This window comes from Platichthys flesus, chromosome 15, assembly GCF_949316205.1.
Source record: "Platichthys flesus chromosome 15, fPlaFle2.1, whole genome shotgun sequence".
In the NCBI taxonomy this organism is placed as follows: Eukaryota; Metazoa; Chordata; class Actinopteri; order Pleuronectiformes; family Pleuronectidae; genus Platichthys; species Platichthys flesus.
In genome coordinates this window covers 5,617,133-5,637,468 of record NC_084959.1, presented here as the reverse complement: position 1 = coordinate 5,637,468, position 20,336 = coordinate 5,617,133, and the positions used below count along the sequence as shown (strand labels likewise).

The following is a 20,336-nucleotide window of genomic DNA, read 5'->3' as shown; positions in this document are numbered from 1 at the left end:
CAATCAATCATGCTGCAGTAATATAATCTACAGGTGAACTGATACAAAAGGGCATTACTCAGACTCATTTTAAAAACACACTATCATTTAAGAATAAATGTTTTAACTTCAATTGCAACATTCAAATTATCACAACATTTGACTCTTTGTTTGTTTGTTTGACCTCCAGCATGATAATGTTTTAATTCACTACCTCAAGCAACTATTCACGAGCCAAATGGATGCATGCTTTCAAACATGTATATTTAAATTACAAAGGAGAATAGGACCTTTTTTCCATTTACAACTATTTTGTATTTTGTAAATGTCTAAAATCAGACAAAATCAAAACATTTCAACTTCAAAATAGCCAGTTTGTCTGAAGGACAAAGGCAAGGATGAAGCTCATCATCCAGGATAAGGATGGAGACAAACCTGCTGCTCCTGAGACAGATCCGTCTCTGACCACAAGGTGGAGGTGTCTCTCAAAACTACCTGATAAGCAAAGGTATCAGTGTAGTCAAGTGCTTTACCCAGTGTCAGTCATCAAACATTTCTTATTTGTTTATTTTACTCAATAAACAATATATATTTGATATTATATATTCTATTTTAGTCATTTCTTTCCTTTATTTTTAATGTTTTACCGTACCAAATAAAAACATTCATATAGGTTTAAGTTGTGTATCTACCTCACAATGGAATGTGTATTTTGCATTTTGACGACCAGCATCATTGGCTCTTGTCTCAATGTTGATGCTGCTGCATCTTCTCACTGAAACTGAAAATGTTTAATTCTTTCAAACACATGGTTTCCTCCCTCCTCCAACACTTCACAGCTCCTCTGTGAGCGCACTCTCTGTCAAACCTGTTAGTCCTGTGGGTTTTAATAGCCAGGAAGTGGACTGAGAGTCCAGAGGGGGATCTGTAATGTTTGCAGATACTAGTAGTTAAAAATAAAAAGGTTCGTGACTCAACCTGATCACGTTGCAGTTGTTTATTGGCAAGTAAACGTACAAATAAAACATAAAATTGCATTTCACACCAAAAAGTATCACATCTAAATCTTTAGAAAAAAAACTCACATGAATAATAACAACTTTATCGCTGTTGGTAAATTAAACTTCATTTGTAACAAGTGGAGTCTGTCATCGAAGGGTCGCTCATCAACTGAGCACAGACATCGATTGCTGCTTCCTTGATAGTGTTGCATTCAGGTTTGGTACAGGTCAAACAAACAAACAAACAAAATGTCATGTAAAAATATTTATACAGATGGATTTATCTTCTTCAAGTGCATTTAAGGAGTAAGATAAAATCTGTAATCTTTTCAAGCTTCACACGTCAACATCGATGACGGTGATTTTAAATTCACGAAGCTTGTTTTTCTAACAATAAGACAAATGTAACTTCACACGCGCCTGTTTTAGTTCAGGTTCAGTGCACCTGACCTGTTGGTGAACACGACTTTTCCCTGTTTTCACTTCATTCAAAACAACATGATGAAGGACAAAAACTATTCTACCTCAGCTAACGTCAGTGTAACAGGTGAACATCTAAATCTCTCTCAGTAAAGATAACATAGTTTCATTCTGTATAAATGTCAGTTCATATTATAGGTATGTTCTTGCTGGATTTGAGGATTCATCCGGATTTTCACTCTTTGCCGATAAAGTCTCGTCCAGTTCGGCTCGTTTCAGCTGAGACTTGGTCGACAGCGCCTCGCTCTCTTCAGATTTTGTCGACTCCGGCCTCTTCATCTGAGATTTGGTTGATGGCGCCCAGGATCTTTCGGACTCGTCTTCCCAGGGAGGCCTCTTGTGCAGCTGAGACTTTGTGGACGTCCCCTCGGAGCTTTGGGAGCGGGGAAACGCTGCCCCGACAGGCTGGGCCTTCGCCGACGGCACCCCTGTTGGGCTGAGGACCCTGCTGGACCCGTTGGAGGAGCGGACCACCAGGTAGCGGACTGAGGGGCTCTTGTCTGTGTCGCTGGGTTTGAGGGGGCACGCTGAGCTGATGAACAAACCCCCTCCCAGAATGAGCAGGACGGACGCCCCCCAGCCGATGTAGAGGCAGGCTCCAATCTCCCGCCGCTGAGCATCATTGGAGGCGCTGTAGAACTTCTTCACCACGGCCCCAGCCGCCCAAGACGTGGGAATCAAACACAGAAGCCCTGTGGCGATCAACACTCCCCCTGCCGCCAAGGCCACCTTGCCCTTAATGCCGCCATCTTCCTCATCCAAGAAGCGAGTGCACTTTCCCCCAATGAAGGCCAGAAGGAGGCCTGCACCGCCTGTGACGATGGCGAGGACGGTGAGGGCCCGGGCGGCTTGCAGGTCAGCGCTGAGAGCGAGGAGGGAGTCGTACGGCTTGCACGACATCTGCCCCGTGCTCTGGACCACACAGGTCATCCAGATGCCCTCCCAGATGGTCTGGGAGGTGACTATGGTGCTGCCCACGAAGGCGGTGACCCTCCACATGGGCAGTAAGCAGCTGATGATGACCCCCGCCCAACCCAGCAGGCAGAGGGCGGCGGCCAGCAGCTGCATCCCCGTGGACGCCATGGTGCTGAGGAGGAGGGAAGATCTCTGGAGCAGCTGGATAAATAATCCTCACAGATGTTTCCACTTCCTCTCTGGTCACTTCTCCTCTCTCTCGTATCTCCCTCTGAGTTTCTCTTTGTCAACCTGTGATGTTGCAGGTTTCATTTGCCTCCGGGTCCCCGTCTCTCTGACTCTTTCTCTTGTCGGCCTAGTGTCCACCAGCGTTAACTTGACACCAGGTGTGCCTCAGTCCTTCCTCGGTTCATTTGTTTACACTCTACTGTCCCTCCCCCTTTACATCCCTGACTACTGTCCTCTCCTCCCCCTCTCCCTCCTCTCTTTATTTTCCTACCTGAGAATGCTCTGCCTCTTCTGTCACCTGAGCGCCTGCCTGTGTGCTTCTGGCTACAGGTGTGGATGCACCACCAAGACTACAGGGAAGAGGAAGGGGAGGAGGTTGTCAGACAAAAAAAGGAGGAGGGCGCGAGCTGAGAAGCCGTGACATCATCTCCTCCCGCCCTTGTTACCTTCAACAGATTAATTTGGGACAAAGCAGAAGGAACGACAACAAAGAGCTTTAGACATGTTTATATGTTTTGCTTGATGTCTTCACAGAGCACCTCTCTGCTGAAACTCTGAACTGAGCCGAAAGTGATAATGAGAGTTCTAATATGTTTCAAAGATGAATACAAGTGAGGTCAGCGCTCACTGTGTGTGTTTGTGTGTCTGTGTGTGTGTGTGCGCGGAATGTGTTTCTGTAACAAAAAAAAGGAGCGAAATGTAGAACACAATAAACCAGTTTCATTCTAGCAGCATCCACAGTGCAGAAAAACCTGTTTCAAACATGCAAAACCCTCGCCCCACCTCACACACAAACGAACACGTACACACCACTGACACACACACTCACACAAACTTACAAACCTTAATCAGGCTCAAAATAATCTTTAATCTCTTGTCCTTGTAGCTTCGGGGGAGAGTTTTTGGTGTCATTACATAAAACTAATATGTTGGCCTGATAGCGGGATATTCGAAACTACCATTTTATTATTATTATTATATTATTGTTATTATTTTGTTGCTATTATAGTCAACCTAAAACCACAAAGAGTCTATTAAATAAGTCTGTTTTATATATATATTTTATTATTTTCACATGAATTAAATTATATCTTCTTCAAGAAAGCATACTTTTCCATCTTTTTATCTTTATTTCATTTTTTATTTAATTTGTTTCATGTCCAACCTTCACGTGTGTGTTTCTAAAAAAGATGTTAGTCATAATTGTCAATAACACAAAAAAAAAACTTTAAAACCAATCACAGCCACTTTACTTTGTAATGAAATATTTATTAAACTTTAACAAAAGAATATGTTGAATTCAAAGTGAGGTGTTAAATTTCTGTCTGGAAAAATGGATTTTAGTCTTATAGATATAAATAAGAGGGAATAATACATATACACAAACACTGTTTATCATTCAGAGTGACAGTTATCTGTAGCACAGTTTCTTCAGCAGGAAGAACACGTTGTCACACAGGCCGTTAGTGCAGATTCTTCCAAGTACACTTGAAAAACCTGATTCTTGGCATTTGTCACTATAACTGTTCCTCTCACTGGGAAACGTAATCTCTGATGTGTCTTCAAGATGATCTACAACAGTGCAACAATTCACCCGACAACAGCACACAAAAAAAATTGGAGAAAACGCCAGAAAAAAAACGTTAATCAGTCTCCTCATCATCAATAATCAGTTGGTTTGATGGAGGAAGAGGATCCAAAGTATCAGGCTCAGTAGCAGCACTGGCAGGTTTCACATGTAAATACACAGTAATGCAGTATTTAACACAAGTGTTCTGAGCCTCACGTGTCATAGGGAACATGTAATGTGAGTATTTGGGACTGATAAACAAGATAAACCAAAAATATAAGTAAATCTGTATGAAAATGTCCCAAATAAACCGTAAAACAGAAAAACATTAAATAATCTCATATAGGAAATCAAAAACTACACATTTAACAGTATGCACAGTTTTTAAGAAGGTTTAGATTTTCCAGTCACATACTGCAAAAGCTCCAAGCTATGTTCTAAATGGTGGAACTTGGCTCTTCCTCGTGGGTCAAACAGGTTAAAAGGTCCATTGATTCTCTGTCTTATCTCCTGCTGACGCTCTAGATGTAGGCCTTGCTGCTCTCCACAGAGCGAGCCTTGGCGTATTTCGCGTTGTACTCGTTTTCCTCTCTGGGGGGACAGGAGCTGCAGAGGAGGCCCCCACCCAGGAAGAGCAGCCCCGCAGTGGCCCAGCCAACGTAGAGCGAGGCCCCCAGCTCCCTCCTCTGAGCGTCGATGAGGAGGGGGTTATAGAAATCCCGAATGACGGTGTGCGCAGTCCAGCAGACGGGGATGAGCACCAGGACCCCAGCGATGAGGAAGAGGATCCCGGCAGCGATGGCCACTTTGCTCTTTTCCATTTCCTCCGACACAAAGTTGGTGCACTTGCCCCCGACCACCGACAGAAGGATCCCAAAGACCCCGATGATGATGGCGAGGACGACCAGTGCTCTGGCAGCCTGCAGGTCTCGGGGCAAGGCCAGGAGGGAGTCATAGACCTTGCACTGCATCTGGCCGGTGCTCTGCGTCACACAGTTCATCCACAATCCCTCCCAGATCACCTGGGAAGTGACGATGTTGGCACCAATGAACGCCGTTACTTTCCACGTGGGGAGAGCGCAGATGACGATGTTCCCTATGAAGCCGATGAAGGCCAAGGCCATACCCAGGTTCTGTCTTCCAGCGGACACCATGCTGAAGCTCCGTGGATCTCTCCAAACAGGCCAGAGCTGCAGAGAGACGGGGCCTATTCAGGGGTGAGGGAGCCGAAGGAGCAGATGGTGGTATTTATTGTCCACTCAGAGGGGAGGTGGACTGCAGCCAACTTACGGGTTTTCTTCCCAGTTCAGAGGAGGAGTTTGGTGACACGGCCTCTGAGCTGAAACTGGTTAGTCGTGATTTAATGTTTCACTCAGCCTCTGGAATAAGTTGTCGGCTTCTTTCCCCATCCCAGGCAAACTTTTTCATTTTATATAAATACTTTATAGGTGCAAAGACAAATGTATCAATGTTTAAATTAATCCTTTTATCTCAGACACTCTCTTTTCTCAGGAATCTTTAAAATATTGTTATATCGATGTTCCACCTTCACAATATTCACTTTGGCTTCTTTCTCTTGAATAAGCCTGTCCTCTCATCTCATGTCCCTGATCTGTCTGACGGATTAAAGTCCCCTGCTCAGACCCTGGTTGTCCCTAGAGGCTGATTATACAGCTCTACCCCTCACACTCTGAGCTGTGTTCAGGGGGTTAAAGTCTCTCACTCGAGTTACGAGCTCTCACTCCCACTCGGTGCATGAGTAAATATCCTGGGGCTGTTTGATCTCATGACATCAAACATGACAGCGGCTGTGTCGTGCAGGAGGAAGGTTGGGATAGACACGGGAGGAGGCCCAGACAGTTTCTCAGTTTGAGATGTTTGCTCGTGACTGAAAGCAGGATCAAGATGTCACAGAGCGCGACTCCCAGCAGGAGAGCAGCTGGAAACACAACGATTTTCTGCAGAAATCTGCTGATGTTTATAGAGGTCTAGGATGTTATTGGTGGAAAAAGAATTAAAACATCACCTTGTAACCTGACGAGTCACTATCAGTGTCTTAATCAGTCGGAAATGTTCAAATCTCACACACAGACACATGCACACACACAGACACACACACACTGTTTTTCAGAGGATAATTTGTTCCTTACTTTGCCTGCATTTGTTCAGTGATAGTGAAAACAGGGTTTGTTTCTCTGACCATTGAGGCCAAACAACAACATTCACACGTATCAAAAGGTAGAAAAATGACTTTGAATGTGCAACTGCTTTAGAAAACTCTATCAAGGGCCTGAAAGTTTTAAATTGCATGTGATAATATCAAACCTCAACTCATCTCATCAATTTCAAGATACAACAATACGTAAAGGTTTTTCTTTATGTCACTGATACATTGTTTTGTTTCCACCATCAAGAGGATTGTTATTCTCCTTCACATTGAACTATTAGAGATCTGCCTGCTCCGCCTCCGACTTTAATAATACACACTTACACAACAACAAATGAAATATCCGAGTGAATTATTACTTTTGATATTCTTTGTAGGTTGTTAGAGAAAAGAACTATGTGATTGCATTTCTCTTGTTGATGTCCTGTTTAAACAGGGACTTTGATTAAATTCAAAGTTGTGTTTCGTTATGACATCAGACGACACAAAGTTTAACAAGGATATGCAAAAGTGAACTCGACAAAGGTGTGTATTCAAACACCGCGGAGCCAGATTCATATCAGGTTTTTCAGGCTTTTATACAAATTAAAATGACCAACACATTTTTCTCTCACTTCCATTTTATTCTATTTCTCCGTCTGTTTAAAAAATACAAATATACAAAGTAATACAAAGATATAAGCCTGTGTGTGTAAAAAGCGACTATTCTTGCAGCATTCATTTGTGCAAAATAAACAAGTCACATAAACTCATATATCTGAGCTGATCATTTTCTACGGTGTCACATTATACAACTATTAGCTTAACTAGACATTTCCTTCAACGTAAACCAACACATTTATTATTTTACACCAATTTTAAACTAAAGGTAGAAAATTTGAATACTCAATGTCCATCACAGTGAACACAACACTGTACATGTTTACAGTTTGTATTTGATCATGTTCTTCATTTTTCTCCTCTTCCTCAGCACCTAAAGGTACTGCACAATATTCCTCCTCCAATGACGAGCAGAGCTCCAGACACCCAGCCCACATATATGGAGGCCCCGAGCTCCCCCCTCCTCTCGGTGGTGGCCAGGGGGTTGTAGAAACCTGTGATGATGCTGTGGGCCGTCCAGCTGACAGGGATGAGACACAGGAGACCTGCTATTATGAAGACCACACCCCCAGCTGTGCCAATGTTGGCTTTGTTCCGCCAGTCGTCACGAAAGAAGTTGGTGCAGCTCGCCCCGACCACGGTGAGCCCAATGGCCGCCGCACTGACACCGATGGACACACAGATCAGAGCCCTGGAGGCCTGCAGTCCCTGTGGTAGAGCCAGAACCGAGTCATAGGCTTTACACTGCAGGTGTCCGGTGCTCTGGATCACACAGTTCATCCACAAACCTTCCCAGAAGACCTGAGCGGTGATGATGTTCGCTCCCACAAAGGCTGTCACCTTCCACATGGGCAGGCAGCAGATGAGGATGGTGCCCAGGAAGCCGATGATTGCCAAACTAAAACCAACAAGCTGTGTGCGCATGTTGCCAGAAAACAAATCCAAGGCATGAATTTGAAGTTACCCACAAAGTCAAAGACACCAACAAATAAAACCCACAGCTGAGCAGTTCAGTCGAGCAGTAAATCCTTTTGGTCCGAAAGTTTTCCCTCGGTTGTAGAAGCAGCTGGTTGTGTTTTGTTGTTTTGCGCTGCAGGTATGAGGTGGAAGAGAAACAGGGAGGGGACTGGTTAGTTTGCAGATCAGGTTTCCTGCTTGTCCTGATTACAGCTCGCTGTGAATGAACAGGAGACGAAAGCTGTTAACAAAAGCCCTCATGTGAGAAGAACTGCTTTGTGATCCAGAGCTAAAGGCTTTGGGTTTTTTACTTTCAATCGACTGAAACTAACATTTTAACCATTCAACGTCAAACAGTTTCTGTATAAAGCATCTTATCTGTACAGAGCTTAAGAAAAACTGTAAGAAAGCACTGAGTGGTGGTAAGTTTACTATGGGATCAAATGAGGGTTTGTGTGTGCTTATAAAAAAAAGTTATGTAGGTATAGAAATATCTTGTGAATGTGTAAGAGATTTGTAGTTGTAGAAATATTCTGTACATATGTAAACAGTTTTAGAATTTTTGGAATTTTGTGTATGCTTTACAGTTTTACAGCTATATTTACAATTTGTAGCTGTACAATTATATTGTTGATGCATAAATAAAGATTTGTATCTCAGGAAATATTTTGTTAATGTATAAAAACTTTTTTGTGCTATAGAGATATTTTGTACATGTTATATTTTGCAGGAATAATTTCAACAGTGATGTTTCACATAGTGAGGGACAGATACAATCCTCTGGCTTAGTCGCGCCAATCAGCAAGCAGCCACATGAACTCAGATTTCAAACTGTCCTATCAGGGGGAAGAGGACCCACCTGAGACCCAACCTAGGTGATGACCTAACTGCTAACGTTAGCCTAGCCTAGCCATCATGCTAACCAGTGCTACAAGGTTAACCAGGCAAGGAGAGACACTCATTACAAATCATTTAGCTCAATCCTCGCCCCCACAGCTCATGTTGTGCAGCTATTGGAAGAAAGTTAATAAAGCTAAACTCCGCCATAAGCAAAGTTTATTAGTAACACCAGCATTTAGCAGTGTCAACTTTTAAAATTAGATTTGGTCCAAACCTTTTCTGCTTTAACTGTGTGATGCAGTTTTTAGTTAACCCTGATTATACTGAGAGAAACTGGAGTATTAGATGTTATGTTCTGTAAATATAAAGCCAGGAGCTGGTTAGCTTAGCATAAGGACATTAACAATTCCCTTAATGAAATGTTTAAGAACGTAAGGTTCCCATGTTTAGGTTCATACAATTCACCATAAGGCAAATTGTTTAGGCCGTGTCCGCTCGACCCAAAGCTGCTCCAGTCGGATCGTCCAAACATGAGTTTTAGCTGCAACTCATCACTAAAAGTTTAAAATGTCCATATTAAGCATTTAGGGACAAAACGTACCATTCCTCTCCACCTTGTTTTACCAGGTTTTTCATTTCCTGACTTCTTAAAATGTTTTAGCACTGAGCCAAGAGTTTGTATGTAGCAAGCTGCATTATCAGTCAGATCTTCAGTAAATCATGCAAGTTCAATTTAAGGTTTTGTAGAGTTACAAAAATTGGTCTCTCCCACATATATTTAAGCAAAGAGAATAAGTTGTTGATTTAGTTTACCAAGGTAAGCCCTAACACACATGAGTGGCCACGGGATGCAATGTGACTTAGTGTTAAATTGGACATAATGCCCTCAAGGTCTAAAATTACACATTGTAAAGTAATAGACTTTCAGCAAGTTAGAAAATTATATATTTACTTGTCACTAGATTCCAGCCTAGTCACTTATAAATAAAGCATGTAGAAAGTTTTACAGCCCCTGGTCTAACTTTTGAGAAGTAGTTAAATAAATCCTGGATTAAAAGTTGCTGAATCATTCACACCCTCAATAAGCTGCTTAAAAATCAAGAGACCATTAACTTCTTAAACTGGATGAGGCCGATTCACCCCAAGAAGAGTCAAGGCCAAACCACCAGTTTGAACATTTGTCAAGCACCACGCAAACAAGAGAACCTTGGGGTCATAAGAACTTTTATTAAAATAGATCAGTAAAAACACAATTAAAAAAGGTTAACACTTAAAAACAAGCAAATTTACTTCAAATAGTCCAGTCTCCTGGTGGAAACAAGTGCAGAGCTGATTTTCCTGCAGTCATCTCAAACGTAGGCTCCTCCACTAGCTGCTGAGCGCGGGGCTGAGTATTTAGCAGAGTACTTGTCATCCTTGCGCTGCGGACACTGACAGCACAGAAGTGCCCCCCCGATGAGAAGGAGTCCAGCCGATCCCCAGCCGATGAACAACGAGGCTCCCAGCTCCCTCCTCTGCGCGTCATTCATGATGGGGTTGTAGAAGTTCCTGATGACCTCGTTGGCAGACCACGACACAGGGATCAGGCACAGGGCACCCCCGACGATGAAGAACACCCCCGCAGTGATGGCCACCCTGCTCTTGGCAATCTCGTCCTCGAGGCAGTTGGTGCACTTTCCGCCTGCGATGGAGAGCAGGAGTCCCATGAGGGAGATCAGGATGGAGATGACGATCAGGGCCCGGGCGGCCTGCAGGTCTCGGGGCAGGGCCAGCATGGAGTCGTAGACCTTGCACTGCATCTGGCCGGTGCTCTGCTTCACACAGTTCATCCACAGGCCCTCCCAGAAGACCTGCGCGGTCACGATGTTGTTCCCGATGAACGCCGACACCTTCCACATCGGCAGGGCGCAGATGATGATGGTTCCCAAAAACCCAATGGTCGCCAGGAACACGCCAAGGATCTCAAGACCTGCAGATGCCATGTTAGTATCAAGTGGTAAAGAAGCAGTGTGGCAGCCGAGCAATGAAATACAAATGGTGGCTTCCCTCCTGCAGCTTTTATACCTGGTGTCCATGGTGTTCCCTGATTGGCTGATCAAAATGATCCAAACTGAAAACACCTGTGGTGATCAAGGCTGCACCAATCACACACAGGTTGAAGTTAAACTGAAGTTAAGGTTTGAGGGTTTTGCTGCTGTTCTGAAATAAATTGTGATACTTTACAAATAGTAATGAATCAATATTAATACATCTCTAAATTACCAATTCACATTCCTGTTTATTTATCAGAATTGGGTTTTATTGCGAGGCATTCTCTGTGGTTTATTTGTGCAAGTATACTTATAAAAAATAGGAATAAAATAAAAATACAATAATTATTAATCTAAATGTATTTTCTTTCTTCACTCTTTAACTTATTTTGTTAATCCATATATGTTCTCAAAATATTTATTGATTAATGTATTTTATTTTAATTCTGGAGTTGAATTGATATCAATTTATGTAAAACATGGAAACTTGTCCCTGATGCACTTCCACCTGAACCATGTGAAGACATGAGAGGAGGAAGTTTATTGTCACTTCAGGATTCTACATTTTACAACAACACATTAAACAACATTCTCCCTTTTCTCCACAGTGAAGTTTCTGAAGGAGCTTTTTGTGACGACTGCTGCTGCTGTTGATCTCCTTATTTCAGTTTCCTTCACCAGAGCAGGAATCAAGCTGAGTGTCTCCACCTGTGCTAATTAGTCAGTGAAATCAGCTGCGTGTGTGTGTGTGTGTGTGTTTGTGTGTGTGTGTGTGTGTGTGTGTGTGTGTGTGTGTGTGTGTGTGTGTGTGTGTGTGTGTGTGTGTGTGTGTGTGTGTGTGTGAGAGAGTGCGTCTGGCGTGCGTACTTGCGAGAGAGAGAGAGAGAGAATTTATCTTTACATAAATTAAATTAGAAGTTCAAATCTTGAAGGGACACTTTTGATTGTATAGATGGAACATTTATTTTACAAAAATATCCCGTCAGGATTTGCACATTAAACATTAAATGAATAATTTATATAACATAAAGAAGTCTAAAAGTTACAATATTTTATTGAACCATTATCCATCTCTCTAAGCTATTTCCTTTGACAATGCATTTACAGTTATGGTAAAGATTAGCACTACATCCAGAATTTCCTACTTTTTCCTACTTGCTCAGCTCCACAATCTTTCTACACATTCTCTGGCAACTACAGAAGTCGGCCTCTGACTGGAAATCCCTGTTCGACCGTCTGACATGATTTTATTGACCCATTATCGTGTGACCTGCCTTGTTTGCGAAGGACTTTGAAGTTAATGTTTTACAATAAATCTTCCTTTTCCATTATGTTAGATTTCCAACTTTTTGCCTTTTGACTGAACCTCAGTATGAAAGCGTCTTCTCTTCCTCGGAGCTGTGCTGAGGCACCAGAGGGCCTCTTTGTTGCACAGAGACACCTCTGAACTCAAAGGCAGCCTGATGGATGTTTACACTGTATCTGAGCAATGGAGCCAAAGCCCACCCAGAGGAGGGGGCTTCTCAGGGGGCATCTGTGGATCATATAAAACTTCCCCACGGTTAGAGAGATTTTAGTTGCCAGCTCGAGAGAAGAACTTTGACATTGATTAAGAAGGGAACTCGAGCTGAAGCTGTAATGCCATCTTTAGGGTTGCAGATCCTGGGCGTCGGGCTGGCGGTGCTGGGATGGATAGGAAACATCCTCATCTGCATGCTGCCCCTGTGGAAAGTGTCTGCTTTCATCGGCAACAACATCGTGGTCGCTCAGACCATTTGGGAGGGCCTGTGGATGACCTGCGTGGTGCAGAGTACAGGCCAGATGCAGTGCAAGGTCTACGACTCCCTGCTGGCCCTGCCCCCTGACCTCCAGGCAGCCCGGGCCATGGTGGTCATCGCCATCCTCTTCTCGCTGTTTGGCATCCTGCTCTCCGTGGTTGGTGGGAAGTGCACCACCTGCGTCGGGGACAAATCAGCAAAAGCCAGGGTGGCCATCGCCGCGGGGGTTTTCTTCATCCTGAGCGGGGCTCTGTGTCTGGTGACCGTGTCTCTGCCTGCTAACACCGTCATTAAGGACTTCTACAACCCCTTGGTCCCCGATGCCCAGAGGAGAGAGCTGGGTGCTTGCTTGTACGTGGGCTGGGGAGCTTCAGGACTGTTGCTGGTCGGTGGCGCTCTGCTCTGCTGCCAGTGCCCGTCGGGTGGAGACCGCTACAACGGGGCAAAGTACTCGCCGCCCAAATCCACGACGCCTGGGAAGGAATTTGTCTGAGGCGATAGCTTCTGTCGAGAAGCGCCTGACTGTACATACAGTACAAACCTGTTACTGTTACAACGTTTGATTTGCATTTGTCTTTAACTTCTTAAAACTAACAAACTGTGGCCTCTTGTTTCTGAGAGACTCAAAGGTATGAGCCATGTTAGATAAATGCATCATTGAGTTAGGACTGGAGTTCAATTCATTTATTTTCACTCGGTCACTGTTTTGTGTAATAGTTTAATATTAATTCAGACTCCGCTGATGTTTTTAGCAAAATAAGCACTTCAGGAAAAACGAATGTGATCACCTTGTCAAATGTATTTTGTTTTATACATTCATGTACTAAACTGTACTTTTTTGTCAGAAAAGTTTTTTTAAATTATGCCTGATTTTATGGAATACAACAAAGTACATGTTCAGTCCAATACTATGAGAAATAAAGCAAATTTGAGATACGTCCCATGAATTATTATTTCTTATTTGACAGAGATACTTACCAGTAAATGTTTATACTCAAAACCTACAATCAGCTTATAAAAGGATTCAGTGCTTTGTTACTTTATGGTTTTTTTACTATAAGACTCGAGGTAAAACTGTGATTTATGCTATTTTAACAATATAAGTAAAATTGACTAGACTAATCAACTAATCAAATATCTTTATAGATTTAATATTAACGTTATCCATTCTTTGTGATTGGTGATTTTATTTTGATGCTTTACACTTTCTCAAAATATCCAAATATTGTTTTACCAACAAACAAACGTAGTATAAGTAGTATTGTTACTTTAACCAAAGTAAAGGCTCAGTGGTCAAAATGTAATGAAGACACAATGGAGGGAGAATTACAGTGGTGTATTGTTTTTTCTTTTCAGGCCAATTTCAAATGAAAATGTCTGTAGACAAAAGGAAACCCCCTAAACGAGGTTAAGGATATTTCATCCTGACAGGACTTGGCAGATGTTCTCTTTCTGGGCAAAGTGTAAATATCCATTCTCCCCAAGATGTAAGACGGTTCCTTAGCAACATGAGTCTGAGCATGTGCAGTGCTATGTTGTCTCAGGCAGTGACGTCCATTGGACTCACGGCACAAACTGTAAATAACTGTCCTAAGAGAAGGGCAGTAGATTACAACGCGGCAAACATCTCAACCAAATACATTTAACTCCCACGGGTCCACTCCCCTGGATTCCTGAATGCCTAATCATGGTTAGTGAGAGGAGCAGTTTCAGTTGAGAGCAGGTGCAGAGGGAACACGAGAAGGACGACGTGAAGGGTGTGAATCAAAGACGCTTTATTTCTGACATTTCAAAGACAGGCAGTGATCTTTGTATCATTAAAAACAACATAAAGTTTTTCAGGTGAACATCGTCTCATATCAAAATTATCTTTTTTTTTATAGTAAATTCAAATTGTTGGGTTTTCACATCATCTCTGGGCAGCAAGTTGTGCAATAGTTGAAATGAATATGATAGATGAAGAACACGTCTGTATACATTACACATCTAGTGCATCAGTTCCTCAGTCTCAAAAGCAAAAGCAGGTATTGTGATATATTCATAATGAAGTATTGGATCAGAGAAATGTCACAAGTTTACAGTCATTAAAGCTTAAAAAAGACAGTGAAAAATAATATTTATGACTTTCCTCCTAGTGAAAACCTGGGAATCAGCCATACAGTCATTCAGGCTTTTCTTGACAATAGATAAAGTTTAGAGTGCTGTGTTACATCAATTAATGAAATATTCAGTAAAGTTATAGAAAAAATCATTATTGTTCCAGGTTAAACACAGTGAAATGTAATTTAGTTCCTTTTTACCACTTTGCTATGAGCACAAACATTTCTAAGCACATTGTTGGTAAATGTAGTTTGTGACTCCTCACACATAGTCCACGTTGGAAGCCACGGTTCTTACAGGGGCGAACTTGGCAGGTATGTAGGGTCTCCCGTCTTTTGGTGGGCAGTTGTTGCACAGCAGGCCCCCCCCCAGCAGCAGCAGCCCAGCAGAGCCCCAGCCGATATAAAGGCCGGCTCCGAGCTCCCTCCTCTGAGCCGCGATCACCAGCGGGTTATAAAAGTCCCTGATCACTGCATGAGCTGACCACGACACCGGGATCATGACCAGCATGGCGGCTATGATGAAGACCACACCGGACACAATGCAGGCTTTGGCTTTGGCCACCTCGTTCTCCATGCAGTTTGTGCACTTCCCTCCAACCACGGACATGAGGACGCCGAAAACGCCGACCATTACGGAGATGATCACCATGGCCCTGGCAGCCTGCAGGTCTTGTGGCAGGGCCAGCATGGAGTCGTACACCTTACACTGCATCTGGCCCGTGCTCTGCACCACGCAGGTCATCCACAAGCCCTCCCAGATCACCTGAGCCGTGACGATGTTGGCACCGACGAATGCAGTGACTCTCCACATGGGCAGAGCGCACGTGATGATGCTCCCCAGCCAGCCGACAAAGGCCAACAGTACACCCATCAGCTGGAGGCCTTGAGAAGCCATGGCTATGACCGCAAAGCCACAACCCAACTTCTACTCTTGAAAACTGGAAGAAAAAGAGGATGCGGTAACAAATAGGTCCACGTCTTGAAGATGAATGGATTCTGACCGAATAAAATCACTGAAGACTTTAAGGGTTGGGTCTCACACGCCGCTGCTTGAGGAAGGGTTTGCTGTGCTGTGCTGCACTGAGGTCCAACTGTGAGATGATAACACTAGCTGCTGTGGTTCAAACTTTCAGGGAGGAGATTCTGGGCTCCAGACAAAGGGAGAGGCCTGCTACCTGATATCCACAACCCTTGTTTTTCTCTGCTCATTGTTCCCACACATACAAGCTTTGTTACCTCAAGCAAGGCTTCAAGATTGGGAACAATGGCTCCAGATCCCACCTGTGCTCTCTCACAAGCACACACACACACAGAGACACACACACACACACACACACGCACACACAAAGAGAGAGAGAGCGGGACCCTATCACAAACCTTGAGCAAACAAAAACTCTGGGTGTGGGTCTTTGCAATGGAAATTGAAAAACAACTTTGTTTTTAGTTAGGTATTTTTTGTACAACAATTAAAACCATCTCAGATATGGTTTGTAGGCACATTAAGGGACATTATAATTCGGTCAACTAATGGAGTGAAGTTCTATTCCAAGAAGAAGAATTATTTTATTCACAATACGAGAAAATTAGTAAAAACCCTAATTCCAGATTCCTGATTTTATCAAAGGGACATGATTATTTCCTGACATTTCAATATTTTCACTTCACAAATGAAAAATGTGTCCTGTGAGTCCATGTTAAGTGCAAATACTTCTGCCTGTAGGCTCACAGTTTAAACAAAGACAAGCCACAGTGCCTCTTTTCTGCCACACCTAAACCTGATCTACAAGAAAGTCAGACAAAAGATGCTTCTCAAACGCCGCAAGGGTGAGGATCTTTGTTCTAGAATGCAAGAAGTGAACATAAGTCTCTGCAGGTGTAAGAAGTAGAAGTCATATTAAAACACAATAAATACCCACTTTAAGATCAGTGAATTGAAAATTGAATTGAATAAATCGAGATGAACACAGATGCCGTGTGAAAATAAGAAAGGAAGCGTGAGAGATCTCAGATTTGTAAACAAATATTTATTTACAGTATAACCATCACATCAGGATTCTCATAGAAATACTTCATAAAAAACAACCCACATAAACATGATTTTCAGAATAAGGTTATAAAATATTTATACAAACAAGCAAATGTTTCTACGGCCATACAAATACAATGAACTGTGTTAAATTATAAAACTGAGTTTCCTCTATGGGTGTGGTTCCTTTTCCTGCTTTTATTTTCCTTCAAACGTGCTCATGAGGAGTAACTTCTTGATCAAGAAACATCCTGAATGATCGACACTCACAACCCAGTGGCACCAGTGTTTTTGTCCCTTTATACAGTTCTCCAGTTTCTGGAAGCCACTGATTTCTAGAACCCGACTCAAACGTAGTCTTTCCCACTTGTTGGTGCTGAGGCATCAGATCTGGCAGCTTTGTACTTTGCAGTGTAACCTTCATCCTTTTTGGGGCAGTTGGAGCACAGCATCCCCCCTCCAATCAGCATCAGAGCGGCCGCCCCCCATCCAATGTAGAGCGCAGCACCCAGCTCTCTCTTCTGGGCGCTGACCAGTAGCGGGTTGTAGAAGTCTCGGATGATGGTGTGGGCCGTCCAGCACACAGGGATGAGGCAGAGGACCCCAGCTGTAATGAACATGACCCCAGAGGCAATGCCCACCTTGGCCTTGGATGTCGGATCAGCCACACAGTTGGTGCACTGCCCCCCGGCGACAGAGAGCAGGATGGCCAGTACTCCAACCACGATGGAGATGATGGTCAGGGCCCTGGCAGCCTGGAGGTCGGAGCTGAGGGCCAGCATGGAGTCGTACACCTTACACTGCATCTGCCCTGTGCTCTGGTGCACACAGCTCATCCAAATACCTTCCCAGCTGGTCTGCGAAGTGACGATGTTGCTGCCAATGAAAGCGGTCACCTTCCACATGGGTAGAGCACACGCAACGATGGCACCGATCCAGCCCACAAGCCCCAGGGCCGAGCCCAGAATTTGAAACCCGGCAGACACCATGGTGGATTTGTTCCGGTCTCGCAGTGACGTAAGCCTGTGGGTTGTTTGTCTTCTTTCTGCAGTGGAGCCTCTGGTCCGTCAGGTGAGTTTTGCTGAATGGGAGCGGAATCAGGGGAGAGCAGGTACATATTGGTGAGGAGGAGGGGCCGTGGAAGCAAACACTTCACCGTCATCCCTCCCTGTTCTTAAGGTCCAACCCCAAACTCAACAAACACATAACCTGTTTACCCTCCCCCCAACCCTGTCATTCAAAGAATTCTTGTGAAACGGCTTTGCATGAAGCGTCACACACACACACAGCAAAACACATAATTTAAACACAATACAAGCAACTTTTCAAAGAGAAGTTTATGATGACTTTTGTATTATCAAATTCCTTCATAATGCCCCCCCACGTCTCGAGTTTCACCTGCAGCAAATTGGAGGGTGGAGTCCTGATTGAGACGCTTTAAATGGTACCTCTGACGAAGACATCCCAATGACCAAATATGGTGTTGTGCTCAGAGTTGTCGCCGTATTAAAAATAAAACTATGACTAACATGCTCCAGAAACCAAACTGGTAATCAAGACCAATTTGACTCATCCAAGTCACGTAGACATGTACCTTTGTGTTCTGTGACAAACACATCCTCAGATGGGTGTCTGACTCCCAGGGTTCCTCTCTGGTTAAAGTCAGGGAATGATTAATGCTTCAGTTTAATGTCAATTATGTAAAATCATCCTATATTGTGTTAAGTCACTTTAACTTTCCACAAAGAGGCCGACTGGGCCATGTGTCTCCGAGACTCCAATGGAAAGTGAGGAAACCCAAATGCTCCAGTCTGGAGAGATGGCTTCAGAAATACTTGGGCTTGCTCCGGATGCAACAAGCAGCTACAACCTAACAAAGGCTGGACAACTGACTTGAAGGCCTAATTGACTTATTAATTAGATCACAACTTAAAACATTTCATAATTTAATGACATAGTGTGGTGGGTCTTTTATCAGTCCTGCTCATTTTAGCGCAGTCTGAAATAGTGACACACTGCAGACGGGCGGTTTATATTTAAATAATATTGATTATTCTCTTATTACAGCTGTAAGGAGATAAAATGTTTGTGGACTCATGTCAACATTTCTAGGAGAAACATTGTCTTCACCTAGCCTGGATGCCAGACGAACTTAGCCCCGCCCACAACATTTGAGGTCGGGAAGTTCGGTCTGGAGTCGCTCCGTTGGGGAGAAATTATGCCCGACCGGGCCAATCAGATTGTCAGGGCGGGCTTTATACGATGATGGACAGATGATCAATGGTAACGTAATCAACCACCTCATCAAAGTGCCCTTGGGTTGAATTCGTTTTCAACAAACATGCCTGCCGCTGGAGAGCTGAGATGTGTAGATGCTGCCATTGAGTCTGTTTTAGAAGACATCGACAGCGCATTCAGCCTTGGTGCAGCGCGGTGCTTCAGCCTCCGGTGTGACAAGCACAAAGGTTTAACATGGGAGTGGATGGGAGCCAGCTGTTATTTAAGGCTTGGCGCTGCGCTTAATCGTCTCTTTGGCGTGGCTACAGCGTCCGGTGTGAACACGGCGTTAGTAAATAACTCACATTGCGTCACTTAACATACGTCACATACTATGTTGCTCTGATTGGTTGAAGGTCTATCCAATTGAGACAAGAGGCATTCTTTTTACTGGTTCGGTTGAAACACGCCTCATAATCACAGCCCAATGGAACGGTATCAGACTCACATTCTGACTAGAATTGTGAGTATGACAATGTCAGGCTAGTCTTCACCTCCAATAACTCCTCAAATAGATGATTTGTTAATTTACTAACTTTTTATGGACTATGTCCTCTCGTTAAAATTAGTTCAGGGTATTATATATATCTAAAACTTTATACATCATATATAAAACTGAGGCATTCAACATTCTTCAGACTACTCATGTGTACACGGCGGGGGGGGGGGGGGGGGGGGGCCTCGCTCACACACTGAGTCACATTCCTGCAATAAAGTCTTTCATTAAGGCGACAAAACAGCATGTGAGTCATGTGACCCCTGCTCTGATGTAACGCAGGTTGGTCAACAGTAAATCAGCCACGGTCACATGATCCACAAGTTCAAGGCCTTGAAACGTTTAATTTGGTTGTTGTATTCCTGTAAGAAACAGGATTATGTTTTCCCCCCCCAAAAAAGAAATAAGCAGTAGATTCACTATTTAGAGCTAAATGTGAAGAGACCATATGAAATGATGGAAGTTCTATTTCTTCTGATGTTCCCTCTGTGTGTGTCCTGTGAATCGGACTGAAGGCTGATTGTGTGAACGCACAGTCGGTGTTCTGTTCACAGGAGATCACAGGAAAACAGCGTGTAGGGAATATTGATGGCGTGGGGAAGGGGGACAGGCAGGGGTCAGCGTGAGCGCAAGAGATGTGATAATAATACACATTTGACAGGTCTGGATTTTATAACCTGATCCCATTGATATCAAATGAAACTTCTGGAGCTCTTCTCTCTGCTGTTCTCCCTTCGGCCCAGCGGGAGGCAGCAGCTTCTTCTCTGTGTGTCGTAATCTGTCCTGAGTTTCGCCGGGACGAGTCACTTCTGGGTTTGTGTATGACTCACAGGGTGCAGAGATAGAGACTAATAAACCAGAAGGACTTTTTAAATTTTATCTTTTGCTTT

General features: G+C 43.6%; 4 protein-coding genes across 4 annotated transcripts; 1 reads left to right on the top strand and 3 right to left on the bottom strand.

Moving 5' to 3' along the window:
* Window positions 1-974: 974 nt before the first annotated feature.
* Window positions 975-5,395, bottom strand: LOC133969595 (uncharacterized). The gene is made up of 2 exons (XM_062406177.1): window positions 4,840-5,395; window positions 975-2,547 (listed from the first exon to the last, which is right to left on the bottom strand). The coding sequence occupies exons 1-2, from the start codon at window positions 5,325-5,327 to the stop codon at window positions 1,593-1,595; spliced, it is 1,443 nt and encodes a 480-aa protein (XP_062262161.1). The 5' UTR covers window positions 5,328-5,395; the 3' UTR covers window positions 975-1,592.
* A 1,560-nt stretch (window positions 5,396-6,955) lies between these two features.
* LOC133969594 (claudin-4-like) lies at window positions 6,956-8,224 on the bottom strand. Its single transcript, XM_062406176.1, has one exon. It carries the CDS (start codon window positions 7,862-7,864, stop codon window positions 7,307-7,309), a length of 558 nt encoding a protein of 185 aa, XP_062262160.1. The 5' UTR covers window positions 7,865-8,224; the 3' UTR covers window positions 6,956-7,306.
* A 1,720-nt stretch (window positions 8,225-9,944) lies between these two features.
* LOC133969829 (uncharacterized) lies at window positions 9,945-17,741 on the bottom strand. The gene is made up of 4 exons (XM_062406533.1): window positions 17,187-17,741; window positions 14,909-15,480; window positions 12,634-12,820; window positions 9,945-10,828 (listed from the first exon to the last, which is right to left on the bottom strand). The coding sequence occupies exons 1-4, from the start codon at window positions 17,660-17,662 to the stop codon at window positions 10,087-10,089; spliced, it is 1,977 nt and encodes a 658-aa protein (XP_062262517.1). The 5' UTR covers window positions 17,663-17,741; the 3' UTR covers window positions 9,945-10,086.
* On the top strand, window positions 12,360-13,475 carry LOC133969593 (claudin-4-like). The gene has a single exon (XM_062406175.1). It carries the CDS (start codon window positions 12,406-12,408, stop codon window positions 13,036-13,038), a length of 633 nt encoding a protein of 210 aa, XP_062262159.1. The 5' UTR covers window positions 12,360-12,405; the 3' UTR covers window positions 13,039-13,475.
* Window positions 17,742-20,336: the final 2,595 nt, after the last annotated feature.

Excerpts from the sequence above, each read along its gene's own strand:
- LOC133969595 (XM_062406177.1), bottom strand. The coding sequence starts at position 5,327 with ATGGTGTCCGCTGGAAGACAGAACCTGGGTATGGCCTTGGCCTTCATC. Across the intron at positions 2,548-4,839 it reads AGGAGGGAGCTGGGGGCCTC|CACCATGGCGTCCACGGGGA; the intron begins GCTCTACGTTGG and ends CCTCCTCCTCAG.
- LOC133969594 (XM_062406176.1), bottom strand. The coding sequence starts at position 7,864 with ATGCGCACACAGCTTGTTGGTTTTAGTTTGGCAATCATCGGCTTCCTG.
- LOC133969593 (XM_062406175.1), top strand. The coding sequence starts at position 12,406 with ATGCCATCTTTAGGGTTGCAGATCCTGGGCGTCGGGCTGGCGGTGCTG.
- LOC133969829 (XM_062406533.1), bottom strand. The coding sequence starts at position 17,662 with ATGGTGTCTGCCGGGTTTCAAATTCTGGGCTCGGCCCTGGGGCTTGTG. Across the intron at positions 15,481-17,186 it reads GTCAGCGCCCAGAAGAGAGA|CATCATCACGTGCGCTCTGC; the intron begins GCTGGGTGCTGC and ends CTGGCTGGGGAG. Across the intron at positions 10,829-12,633 it reads ATGGCCCGGGCTGCCTGGAG|CCAATCAGGGAACACCATGG; the intron begins GTCAGGGGGCAG and ends CATTTTGATCAG.